This window comes from Rhea pennata, chromosome 3 (genome assembly GCF_028389875.1).
Source record: "Rhea pennata isolate bPtePen1 chromosome 3, bPtePen1.pri, whole genome shotgun sequence".
Classification (NCBI taxonomy): domain Eukaryota; kingdom Metazoa; phylum Chordata; class Aves; order Rheiformes; family Rheidae; genus Rhea; species Rhea pennata.
In genome coordinates, this window is record NC_084665.1 from 55,877,317 (window position 1) to 55,890,121 (window position 12,805).

At 38.1% G+C, this 12,805-nt stretch overlaps 1 protein-coding gene across 1 annotated transcript in view; it reads left to right on the forward strand.

Moving 5' to 3' along the window:
* The first annotated feature begins 9,293 nt into the window (after positions 1–9,293).
* ADGB (androglobin) overlaps positions 9,294–12,805 on the forward strand; it is a 131,509-nt gene continuing 127,997 nt past the window's right edge. Inside the window, 1 exon segment of the mRNA XM_062573053.1 lies at positions 9,294–9,514. Within this exon segment, the coding sequence (XP_062429037.1) occupies positions 9,294–9,514 (221 nt within the window).

Below are 12,805 nucleotides of genomic sequence, written 5' to 3' on the forward strand. Positions count from 1 at the left end.
TGTTGTTGGTGTGTGCTTTTGAGCCCTCAAAACTGTTTAGTAATCTACCCTGTACACAAGTGTTTTCATTGGCATTTGAAAATAGCTCTATCTTCTAGTGGCTGCAGCATCAAAGACCTTAAATTATTATGGTAAGGCCTAGCACAAGATAAAACTGGATTTAGCTATATTAGGATCACAAGATAATTTGGGTTTAAATGGTTCTTAGGAGGTTGTCTAGGTCAGTGTGCTGAGGACTTTATGCAGTCTGATCTTAAATTTCCAGTGATGGAGACTACACAGTACCTGGGACAGCTGTTCCACTGCTTGACTTTCCTCACTGTGGAAACTTCTTTAGTCTGAACCTCTCTTATTTTGATATGTCTATAGTCTCTCATCCTTCCCTCATGTACTACTGTGAATAACTCATCTCCATTAGGCTTGTGCAGATTTATTGGGAATTAAAGCTTGGTTGCAACTCAAACTTTTTTTAATATCCTGTATCATTTCAGAAAAGAAATTGCACTCATCCGTGTTCCTTATTTACTGGCTTTCTTGTGGTAACTTTTTAAGTTAACCTGAAGCTAAAGTAATATCCTTGTCTATTCATTTACAGAGCAGCTCTATTTGAACTGTGAATTTGTTTTTTAAAGCCACTTATTCCCCAGTGTACTGTTTCCAAACTTATGAATATAACTGCACAAGTTCAGTAACTGGCCACTGAGGCATGTGTATAGCTTGATCACTTGAGGAGGTCAAAACATACAACAGCAGCTGGGGATCAGTCAAATGATATCATTTCATGCTAGTGTTGCTTCCAATACGTGTATTTACTAGATATGCACTACTACACAAAGCTGCTCACTAATGGAAAAGCGTATCATTTCTTGAATCTGTTCATGTACCTAACAGTACCACATAAAGCTAGTCTAATTAAATTCAGACACTCATTCCTTAAATACCTATGTCACTGGAGAAACTGCCAGTGGAGGACTATAGGTTTTTGCCAAGCAACTAGCATGTGCTTTCAGTTTTCAGATGTTACAGATGTTCTTGAAACAGCAGAATGAAGACCAACTCTGAAGCTTGTTAAACTCTACCCTACTGCATCTATTTTAACTAGATCCTCTCAGGAATAATGGTAAGCACTGTCTCCTGGTCTAACTGCTCTGTACAGATTATAGTTTCGCAAATGTTTGAACTTCTGCTTGGAGACCTATTACTGCAAAGTACAAGCACTTTCCCTGTTCTGTACGTAGCTTGCGTTCTTCTAAACTTTTATGTGAATGTAGAGTGGCCAGAACTGACAAACTATGGTGGTCTGTGGTAATTCTGATGTAGTAGAGAAGCTGAGGCAGGGTAAGGTTCAGGAAGTGCCATATACAAAAACAGAGTCAGGTCTAAAGGGACTGCAGAAACTATTGTACAGCAGGCTTTCTGAGATTACCTAATTCTAATAGTGTAGAAAAACATCGCTTTGCTAATCATAGAATCATATGGGTAAAATCTCTCTTTTTTTTTTTTCCCCTACCTTTGGGGGAGTGGAGGGGGGAATCTAGCTTTAATACATCTTACCAGTAACTCAGACTTGCCATGTGTTTTCTTTTTCCCTTCTGCTGCTAACTTCATTTTCTTTCCTGTTCCCTGACAGTAGAATTACTACATGTGAGACTGTATAACGGTAGGTGAATCAGGTTAGCAGAAGGCTAACCCTAAATGAAAAGTTAAGCATCCTACATAGCCTGGGAAGGGAATGGGAACATCTCCCTGAAGGAGGAGAATAAGGAGATTTGTGTGATTTGCCAAAAACTATTTAGATTAATTAAACTAGGCATGAAACTCTGCCCTAATTAACCCAAGATCTTTGATTTGGAAAGATATTTAGAAGTTTAGACAGACACAGTTTAACTTTGGGCAATAAAGTGAGCAAAAAGTGTCAAACATTATTTGTTTTACATTTATAGGATATATAGTAAACTGATGATTCACCTCGATCAGATGAACAGGGACCTCATGCTACTTTATTTCATTAGCTCTTACAATGCGAAACATCAATCTTAAATGAAAAAGTACCTGGGTTCCTTGTCTGTATATTTAAGGGACAAATTTTCTTCTGAGATTTAAGAAAAATCTGGATCAGTGCTTTAGTAAAATGTCCTACCTGACATGTTTCCAACAACGAATGTCATTAAGGCTGAAGATGACATAGTGTCTTCTGGGTTTGTAGCTGTGCAGTATGTCTATGTAGCAAATGCAAAGTTGGCCTCTACTCATTTAAAAAGCTGAATAGGGCATCACAATTGCAGAGAAAACTGTAAAGGAGTTTGGGCAATTAGTGATCCTTCAGTATGGAGTTTTCTAGGTGTATCTTAACTATAGTAGTAGAAAAAGATGAGTTATTCCAAGCTCCATAGCTTTGTTTGTTTAAACTTCATGTCAGACCTATTGAGTCTTAATACCATGCTGTCTCCTTAAGTTGTACAAATTTTTGCTCATCTGAAGCATCTAATCTCTGGGGAGTCATTTGTCATTGTTACTAACTCAATACCTGAGTAACCATTTGATATATGGTGATAAAAAGCAAATAGTCACAGAAGATATCTGCTATAAAATCATGATATCAAATGGTAAAACATTTTGCTTTTAAAAACTTGCTCTCTCGCCTTCCTTCTAGTCTTGATACCTTGCTAGTGACATTGATTCTAAAATGCAAAACTGGCTGTTTTTCTTTTCCTGCTTTAAAGATGACTTTATTTGCTATAGAAATGTATTTCTCTAAATAGGTGTATGATTTGGTCCTTTGTATAATGAATTACTACAGAATTTAAGAAATGGAGGCAGCAATATATTTTAGAGGAGTAAAAACTGTATAGCAAAATGCCAGTGCAATGAATAATGATTTTGCATGGAAATACTTCATCCAGTTGGCAGTATGTGAAAGGTTGCTTACTTCAGTCAAAGCTCTTTGCCCCGCAGCAGGAAACTATTGAAAATAAGGAACATACAAGACAGAAAACTGACTCCAAAATGAAGATTACTGAAAGATGTAGTGCGTGTGTTGTGTTTGGCCATTATGCAGCTCAGTTTGTAAGCTCACTTCTGTTTCAATTTTTGTCTTGAGTAAGAATTTCCAGGAAAAATAGTATTTAACTCCATGTGTTTTTTAAACACATCGTTATGGATTCCACCACCACCTAAAAACATGTTCATTCAGTGAAAGTTACTAGCTTAGAATTTTTATGTAGCTTGCATATTTGTATGAATAAATTCTACTAGCTGCTTATTTTACTCATTTCAGTGTGCTAAGTACCAGTGTCTAGTAAAAACTTGTAGGGTTGGCGTTTGGGGTAGCTTTGGCTTGGGAGATGTACAAGTAGAGGGCCAGCATCTCAGTATGACTTTTTCTCCACATCACTTTGCCAGGAGTGTGATGACTGCAGTGATTTTGCATCTTGCTGTCACAGGGTAAATCATCATTTGGCCTGAACTCTAAATGACTTAGTTCAAATACACAGGATTCCTGGCCATATCACCCTTAACTTGTAACTCAGTGGATAATTTGGGAGTAAAACATGAGAGCTCTACATGTCTTGTGGCATTTTAATGTTAAAAGAGATGCGATCTATCTTGTAAGGTTCTAGGAAATTAAACCTAGCGCTCAGTCTTTGGGATAAAGTGTATAGACTGCTTCAGAGTTCTGTTTTGCCTCATCAGGTTATTTTGAAACTTGAGAATTTTTTAAAACTGTTTATTATGATGACCTTTCTGGAAACTTAAGTTATGCTTGGAAGTAATCATTAGCCCCATTGGGAAGCTTTCAGCTCCTTGGAGTTTAAAGATAGCATGGACATGCTGCTAGTTCTATTTCTAAACTCCTTCACCCTCTCCTGGTGTATATCAAAATACTTTATCTTTCCAGAATAACGGGCTTTCTACCCTCCATGTTCAGATGGATTTGGTTTAACTGGCATTGCAAGAGTGTCTGAGTGTGTGGTATTGAGGTTAGTCCGTAGCATGGTACTTGGGCTCCACTATCCATTTCCATTGTTCACATTATGTCTAAGTATCTTTGGTTATAAAAAGTAAATCTGAATTATTTTGACAATGCTGTCATAGCACTGCTGGAGCAAAAGGTCTGTCCCCTCCCCTTTCCTCCCCAAGTTATATGTAAACTTGAAATCAATGTAACCTGAACAAAAGTGTTTTTACATTAGGTCAGTACTTCTGGGGAGGGCTATGAATCAGTCATACTGAAGTAGTTGTATTCCGCACAAAGATTACTTCTGGTCTCTTTTCTCTGGATAGCACTGGCCAGTTTAAGTGCTAATGCTTCTGCAGTTACTTGTGCAGGCAAACTTTAAAAAAAAAAAAAAATCAGCTGTGCTTTATCTCAAGGTACCCAAAATCACTGTTTTCTAATATTCAGTAGCTCAAGGAGCAAAGGCTTTCAGTTAGATTGCCTGTGAGGGTGGGTTATTTTTTTTTTCCCTCAGATTATTATTTTTTAAGCATAATTAGATAAGAGTTACTCAATGAGTTATGGTGGCACTTAGATTGTCGTCATTGTGCTGAATAAAGGCTAAAGGCATGGAGTAAGACTGCTGTAAGGAGTAACATTGTCTCCTAGGAAGAGAGTGAGTGATCAATGAAAACCAGTATTTTTGATCAGTACAAGTATCTGACTTATTCTGATAGTTTTAAAATACATGATTTTCTGTACAAAAATCTAAAAACATTACCTGTTTTTATCCAAATCACTACTAATATTTTTGCTTAGTAGCTAAACCAAAAGAATCCACAATTACTTCTGTAGTTGCTGTCTATAATCGGTGTTCTGTGTAATCTCAATTAGCTACTTCATGTTTTATCTCCTTGTCTTTTTCTTTTTGTTACTTAATTTTCCATGCCCCATCTGTAAAGAAATCTGTTCTACAGTTGTACCTTTAATCACATGGAACAATCTCAAATTGGAAACATATTAGAGGGGAGCAATTACATTTTCTCTTACTGTAGCTTTTTTTAAGCTTAGTTTTTAAGTTTAGTGACATCAGAAGATGCTTCTGACTTTTGCTGGTGTAATACAAACCAAAATTACACCTTATAGCGGAAATCAGATTTGCTTTTTGTTTTTACAGAGAAGGATGAATGCATTAGTGGCAAATGCAATTCTGCTTACCTGGATTGCAAACTCAGCAGCTTTGGAGGTTGCAACCAAGTTCTGAGTTAACTCTGTAGTTTTAAGAACAATTCATATCTATTCCCCTGAGGTAAACCTGAGGTACTTTAATGATGGATATTGGAGGTATGTTAAAAATGCGGGTATGCAAGCAAATTATTGAAGTACCATCTACACAGTTGGTTTTAGTTCATGCCTCTTCAAGTGGCATGCTAAATCCCACCTTCAAGAAGCGACAAAAAGAAATGCCCTGGGAACTACTTTAGTGTACAAATGCTGAATTGGCAAAGGCTCTCTGTTATGGGACTGGGTCTCAGCAAGAGACAGAACACTGCTTTTCTTTACAGAACGGGATTTGTTTTAAATCTCAGTTACCAAATAGAAGTTAATGTCACAGTGAATGTAATTGCAGTGAATGTTTTAAATTAAATGCTAAGGAGTAATAAGCCTCTTATTATTACTTTTCAGTTTGTCATTTTTCAGTTGTCCTGAAATTCTTCCATATATATTTATCTGCTCTTTAGTCTAAAGAAAATATGCATTATTAACAAAATAGAGCTCATAGAAATTACATTGACAATTCTAGCAGTAAGTATTAGGGAATCATTTCCAATTCTTCTTACAGTCGTAATGACAAGTGTCACAATGACTTCTGTCATTTTTGTGTGTTTTAGAAATTAGAAAATATAAGCTGTGTTGCAGTAATTTTTATTTAAAGAACATAATTTGTTTTTACGTGGTATACTGGAAAAAATGGTCAAAGACATATTACAGATATACCTACTTATGGTTTTGTTCATGGCTTTGCTTGAAATATATTAATCACATTTAAAAATATTTAGCAATTGTATATTTTGCATTTTTAAGAGTGTAACTTTTTACTTTTAGCCTATATATACAATTGCATTTGCATTAAAACGTTTGTTTCAATCTGCATTGAAGTTAATTGCTATTAGAAGGGATTTGCTATGATCTGCGGTGTGCCTTGACTTGGAACAAACAAGACTTAACTTTTTAAAATCTGTAGTAGTTGCATCCAAAGTTGTAAATAGTAAAATACTGCAGTAAAATGGTGTACTGAGAGATTTAGTGATCTTTCTAGTTCTCAGTTAACACTTCATTAAGATTGTGCATTCTCATTTTAAAGGCAGAATCATCCCTTGATGCTAATTGTTGCTCAGACTACAATCAAAATTCATAAAATCTTTTTGTCAAAGATTTAGAAAATTTCCTCTGTAGGTATCCCCATCTTCTAAGGACTCCAATAGCTAGAGTGTCAAAATTGCCCTCAGCTCCAAACTTCAGATTAGAGTTTTCACACTGTCTCAAAAATCAGGCCATTTTTCATTTTGACATAGCAAGATTTTCCTCTTGTGAATCACCAGTATAAATTTATGAAAGACAGACAATGGCACCACTCAGTTCTGTAAGCTACTTTTGTTTTTCTCCACTGCTTACTCTTTGTCCTCTGTTCCCCAAATATTTAAGAGAGAGGATCAAAACATAAGCCCCAGTCCATGAAAACACTTTGGCTTAAAGTTAAATACAGGCTTTAGAGTGGTCCTGCAGAACTATGTGGTACTGGCATATTTAAACAGAACTTGGAAACCTGCTGGATATTTTACCAGTGCCTGACTGCACCCAAATGAGCTGTGGGGTGAACAGTGGGGCTGTATCATGACATTTTGATCAGAACATGCCCTAGCACAGAGGATATGACAAAACAGCAAGTGGAAATAGTAACACAAGTGAGTTCATCATCTCTTTCTAGGGAGTCTAGAATACTGAAAAAGGCATGTCTCTGTAAGATCAAATGAAACACAATATCATTAGATATTTTTGAAAGGGCATAGGGCAGAAGGGCTTGTGCTTAAGAAATGACTGCTTTCTGTTATCTAGCTGTTTACTTTTTTTTTCTGTATCTTGTCTTACTCCATCATCTCACCCAAGATACTCATATAATCCATTTCCGTCTTTGCTCCCTAATCTCACACTTTGACTTAACAGCATGCAGCTCCTTGTAAACAGCTTGTCAGTCTGTTAGAGGATGGTTTTGCTGAAGCTCAGTTCCCTGTCCTGTAATTGCAGTGACCAACACTTCCTGACTCTGTGCACATGCTGTTCTCCCAGCTGTATGACACACTTCATGGTTTTCTTTTTCTTAGGCATTGTCAACACTTGAGTTTTCCGTATCTCTGCTCTTGCCTCCTCTTTTTCTGATAAGCCTTTCCTACCTGCTATTCCTGAAATGCCAACTCACCACTACCCTCCCCATTCATAATTTTCCACTGATCTGTACCTTCTGTATTCTCTACTCTTAGTCAATAAGCAGAAGAGAGTAGTAGAAGTTGGAGCACCCTATTTCTGAAACTGCTAAATGAATTAATTCCAGAACCTATATTTTCTTATCATTTAATAAAAGAAATGCAAACAACTCAAAATTCAAGTGAAAAAGTCAAAAAATATTCTTTATTCCCAAGGTCTCCTATCTAGTTTTGTAGTGACTTCATCCTTGAAGTCAACAGCATCTGCTCTTACAAAAGTTGCTGTGGTCTTAACACTTTTTTTAAGGAAAAATTCCCATAACCACAGAGTCCCTGAGGTTGGAAGGGGCCTCTAAAGATTACCTAGTCTAAACTCCCTCTGCCAGAGCAGGTTACGCAGAACCATGTCCAGCTGTGTCTCCAAGGCAACTCCACAATCTCTCTTAACTCAGAGCTAAAAAAAATAAAAATAAAAAAATTCCAGGGCTTGCATGGCTGCTAAAGCAGCCAGCTTTTTGCATTCACCTCTGTGTCTACCATTATCCATCTGCATGCCCTGATCAATACTTGATGGTATAACTGTCTGGAGACAGACTAGCTGCTTAGTTTGAAAATAAATAAATAATAAAAAAAAAATGAGATGTTTTCAGGGTCTTCAAGTGTGAAATGTCCCAAGGTACCTTATTTAAGATGCGTGCTGTAGGAAATAGTGCTGAAAGAAGTGTGAAGATACTGAAGAATTTTCCACTTTTTAATTTTAAAATATATCTAGCCTTCTGTCATCTTGATACAAATCAAGATCTGATATTTGTCTAAAATAAGCCTCTAGATGTAGCAGCTGTGGATATTTTCCATTTTTGATCCACTCATGCCCTCTGTGACTTGACAAATTTTCATTGATATTCATATTCTTGAAAGACTTAGCTTGACTAAGGCTGAACAGGTCTGTTTTGTTCTACAGGAATTTTTTGTCATTGCTACAGACTGAGAAATAGCAAATAGGTTGAGTTATTTAGAAAAGAGAAACTTAGGGAAAATAGATGAAAAAGTCTGTTTAGTTAAAAGTCGGGTATCTACTGAATCCAAAAGCTATGTGATAAATGTAATGTTTAGCTGACCTTGGTGGAACTCTATTCACTTCAATAATTACAGGCTTCATATCAGGAATTAATTAGTTCCTTTACTTTGAATTGAAAAAAGTACTTAAACATTTCAGCTCTAAAATCTCTCCAAACCTAAGGACTAACTTGATTTTGCTGGCTTTTAATGTAATTTATGAATTCCAGTATAAAGTGAGCAAAGAACGAGCAAAATTTCAAATTGGTCGGTTTTACTCTTTACATCTTCAACAGCAACCTAGTCATGCAATGAGAATGCTTGTAAAATGTAATTTATTTTTATGTAGCTTCGTGTGTGTGTTTTTTTTTTGGGGGGGGGAGAATGTTGTGTCTTTAGAAAGAACTACTGAAAAAAATCAGAAAAAGGATTCTCTTCACCTTCAATGTCGAGTCTTTTTGTACAAAAGAACTTTGTACCAGACTCGTGATTGGGCTAGTTTTATAATGAATGCATGTAAATACAGATATTCTCCTAAAGTCATTTTTCTCTGGGTTACGATCATACTCTTCATACTAGGTAGCAAAATTCCAGCATTTTTAAGGTAAGTGCTATCATTCTTCTGCGTGGAAAGACGTTCCCCGTAGGCCCTGCCGCCCGCAGCGCAGCACGGAGCCGTTATGGGCTTCCCCAGCACCCGCCGCCCGCGCCGCCGCCGTTAATTCCGCGGCCGCCTGGCCGGGTCGCAGGGCTGCGCCGCGCCCTGCGGTGACTCCGCTTTCTCGCCAGGACGCGGTTAAGATGTGCAGAGGGTAGGTATGAGGCGGGAAGCGGGAGGGAGAAGAGCGCCGGGGGCGGGCTGGCCGCCGGGGCTCCCGCGCCACCGGGCGGCGCTGGCGCTGCTGCCTCAGGCGGGCTGGGGTCGCCCGGCAACGCGGTGGACGCGGCGGCAGCCTGCAGCGATGGCCTCCAAGGCGAGCAAGAAGAAGGAGCTCCTGAGCCGCAACAGCTCCGGGCTCCTGGGCGGCCCTATCAAAGAGTAAGAGCCCCGGGAGGGAGCCGGGGACGAAGCGCTGCCCGAGCTGGCCGCCGCGGCGGAAGTTTCCCTGCTTGGCGGTGCTGTGGCGGTTTGCCCCGCTCCGCGCGGAGCGCCCCGCTGTCACTCAGGCTCGGCGCCGCCGTTAACGCCCCCAGGCGGCCGTTAGGTGCAGGCGGAGCGCCTGGGCCGCGTGTGGCGGCGGGGGCAGGGGCGGAGGGGTGGTGCTGGGCGCCTCGAGCCTCTGTGGGTGGAAATGCTCACGTTTGCTTGCTCAAGTAGATGCTTAATTTAAAGTATTTCAATGGATAGGGCTTTTATTTCTTTTCAGGAGGCTCACCTTTACATGGAAGTGTGTCTTTCTTCCTCTTGAGCCCCCTATGGCCATCTTTGTTCTGTGGGAGGTCGTGAATATAGGGAAAGAGAGAAATCGCCAGGCAGGGTCACCCTAGCAAAAAAGACTCACGTAACAGAATGTGTGCCTTGCAACATTCCTTGTCTAACACGCAGAAGTGTCCAGGACCTTTCCCAGAACGTGAGGAAGGACAAGATGATAGTGGGCACACCATAAGCTGCTTTGTGGTGTGGCTCCATTTCTTTGTATGGGGGCAGTGTGTTGGCAACAGCTAATAATATGGAACACAAAACTCAGGAGCACACAGAAGTAAGTTTTATCTGAAGTGGTTATTTTGGACTTAAAAGCACCCCAAAGCTGCAAATTGGGTTAATAATTTGGGGAATACAAACCCTCCAGTTTGCTCAAGTAGAGGAACTAAGTAGCTAAACTGTTCAGCATGAATTTCACTTCTGTTACTGTCTTATGACTTACAAGTTTTTATGTTTTGAGCAACTTTCTCATCCTGAATTATGTAAACCTGCATTCCTGGCACTGGCAGGATGCAGAATGCAAAAGGCAGTAGTGACACTGACAGGTGTGCTCATGCCCTTTTCTTCTTCTTCCTGCCATAAATTAAAGTGCCAGTCATATCACTTATTTTCAAACACCTCTTTGTTCTTATTTCGTATCCAATTAACCAACCTTTGTCATACAATATTTTATTGTTTTGCCTGTTGAGGCTGGTTGATTTATATTTCGATACTTTCTTTTGGTCATAGAAAGTTAGTATTTCTAATTCTTCTCTTTTCCTCTCTGCATCCCTTTCCTTAATAACTTTTTTCTTCTCCTTTTAGCCACATCCGTGCAGTCCCTCATATTTACCACTTCAAGCAATATGGTGAAATTTTTAGTATGCAAGCTGTCATGGCCTTTTTTTTTTATTTTCTAGCACAGTTAGAGGAAACATATTTTCTTACTGCTTTCCAGTGTATGTGAAACTGAGTGGTCTGTCATACATAAGATTTTGTCTACAACTTCAGATCTTACCCCTTTTTAGGCATTCTTACAATGTGAGGTTTTTGAGTTATTCTGTTAAATTAAGATACATCTTTTTCCGATTCTAAAACTGTACTTTTTATATAGTAAAATCATTAATTCTCTCCCATATCATACAAAATAACTTAATCATTTATATGAAATTAATTATTTGTATTAGAATATCTAGAATGGCATTTGTCTTTTTCTTCAGTACATTATTGCTGCTTTAGGCTTTATTAAATGAGATCACTGTGGACATATCAGATTAAAAAATTGTTTTCCTGATGACAAGTTGAGACATGAGAATATTTAATTACAAGCTGTTTGAATGATATCAAATTCTACTGAAACACCTGAAATGCAAGAAGGAGAAATGCTCACATTATTTTTGAAGTTTCATACTGGACCTAAATGGCATGAGGTGTGATTTGTTTCTCACCCTGTGTTATCAGCTAATTGTAATGGAACTAATGTCTAGCATATGCCAATTCAGTGTGAGCTGAATTTCACTAGACTATTTTACACAGACTGTAGTAGCTTGAAGATGCCCGAATGGTGGTAGCTTAGTGACTAATGTTACTAGACTACAGAAGATATGAGAACCTAATTGTAATGCAGAACCTTCATAACACAGAAAATACAGCTTGTGCTATTTTTTTTCATCAGGTCTATATTTTCTGTATAAACTGTAGCATAACTTTGAGGCTTATCTGCTCTGCTATTGTGGTACAGAGTGGCCTTGTGCTAAACAAGTAAGTCTTAGCAGTAAATATCTAAATGTGCCTCTATACATACTATATTTCCATGTGATGACTTATTGAACTTAGTTCAGACATGTGAAGTGACTTTTTTTTTTTTAAATCTGATTTGTGGGTCAGCTTTTAGAATACAGAGCTATATCTAAATGTGTCATTGTTAACATTAGTGTATATTACCAGAAATCCTGGTATGTGAAAGGGGAAACAAGAGATCTGTGACACACATAATCTGAAGTCATAGCAACTTTGATACTAGTTTCCTTACAAAATTGTCCCTATTGCTTTTTTTTCGACCTGAAATATGACTGAGGCCTTTTGGATATGTGGATGAAAAAATGTTCGTTTAGCACAATGCGTGTCTTGCCTAGTTGAACAAACTACCTGATAAGCCGCCTTCTTTAACCAAGAGGAGAGATTTCACTTTAGCGTCTGTTGAACTGTGGCTAATGGATTTAAATCAGGGAAAGCTAATGAGAGGTTATTCTAAAATTTTAAATAATTTTTTATATTGAAAGAAACATTTTACAAGAAAAGTAGCCCCCTTTTCTCATGAGACAGTACTGAACAGTGCTATAAAACATATGAAAAACTAAAATTCTTCACTTGCAACACTTCTGGTCATACCGTTTTACATGTTTTGTAAGTTGTATGTGCTTTCTGAGTTGACTACTGGCTCTAGTGTTTATTCTCAGTAAGATTTACATCCTGTTGAAAACCCACATTCAACTTAGTGTTCTGTAGTCAAAGATCAGAATTGAAGTCTGGTTCTGCAGAAATCACTGCAAATTGTTGATAATTGGGAGCTGAATGTAGTGGAGCTTAGATTTTATAAGTTTACCCTTGAGATGGAACATTTCTAACACCTTGAATAGTCTTTCATCTTTCTTGTAGCTCAGTCTGAGGGCCATTGTTTCTCAAATGGCTTGAGGTCTAAATTCCCAGCTCAATATCAAAAAGATATTTTAGCATTTTAGTCCCTTTGAAAAGATTGAAATATTGAAATCTATTTCTTTAGGCATGTATAAGCCACAAGGCTTATACCTTACAATAAGGCAGGTTCAAGTTTTGAACTAGTCTGTTAAAGCTGATGCAGAGCTTTCTATTTGGATCAGGCTCATGGTCAAAAATTGAAGCTATTGATAGCAGATTGACTGATCCATA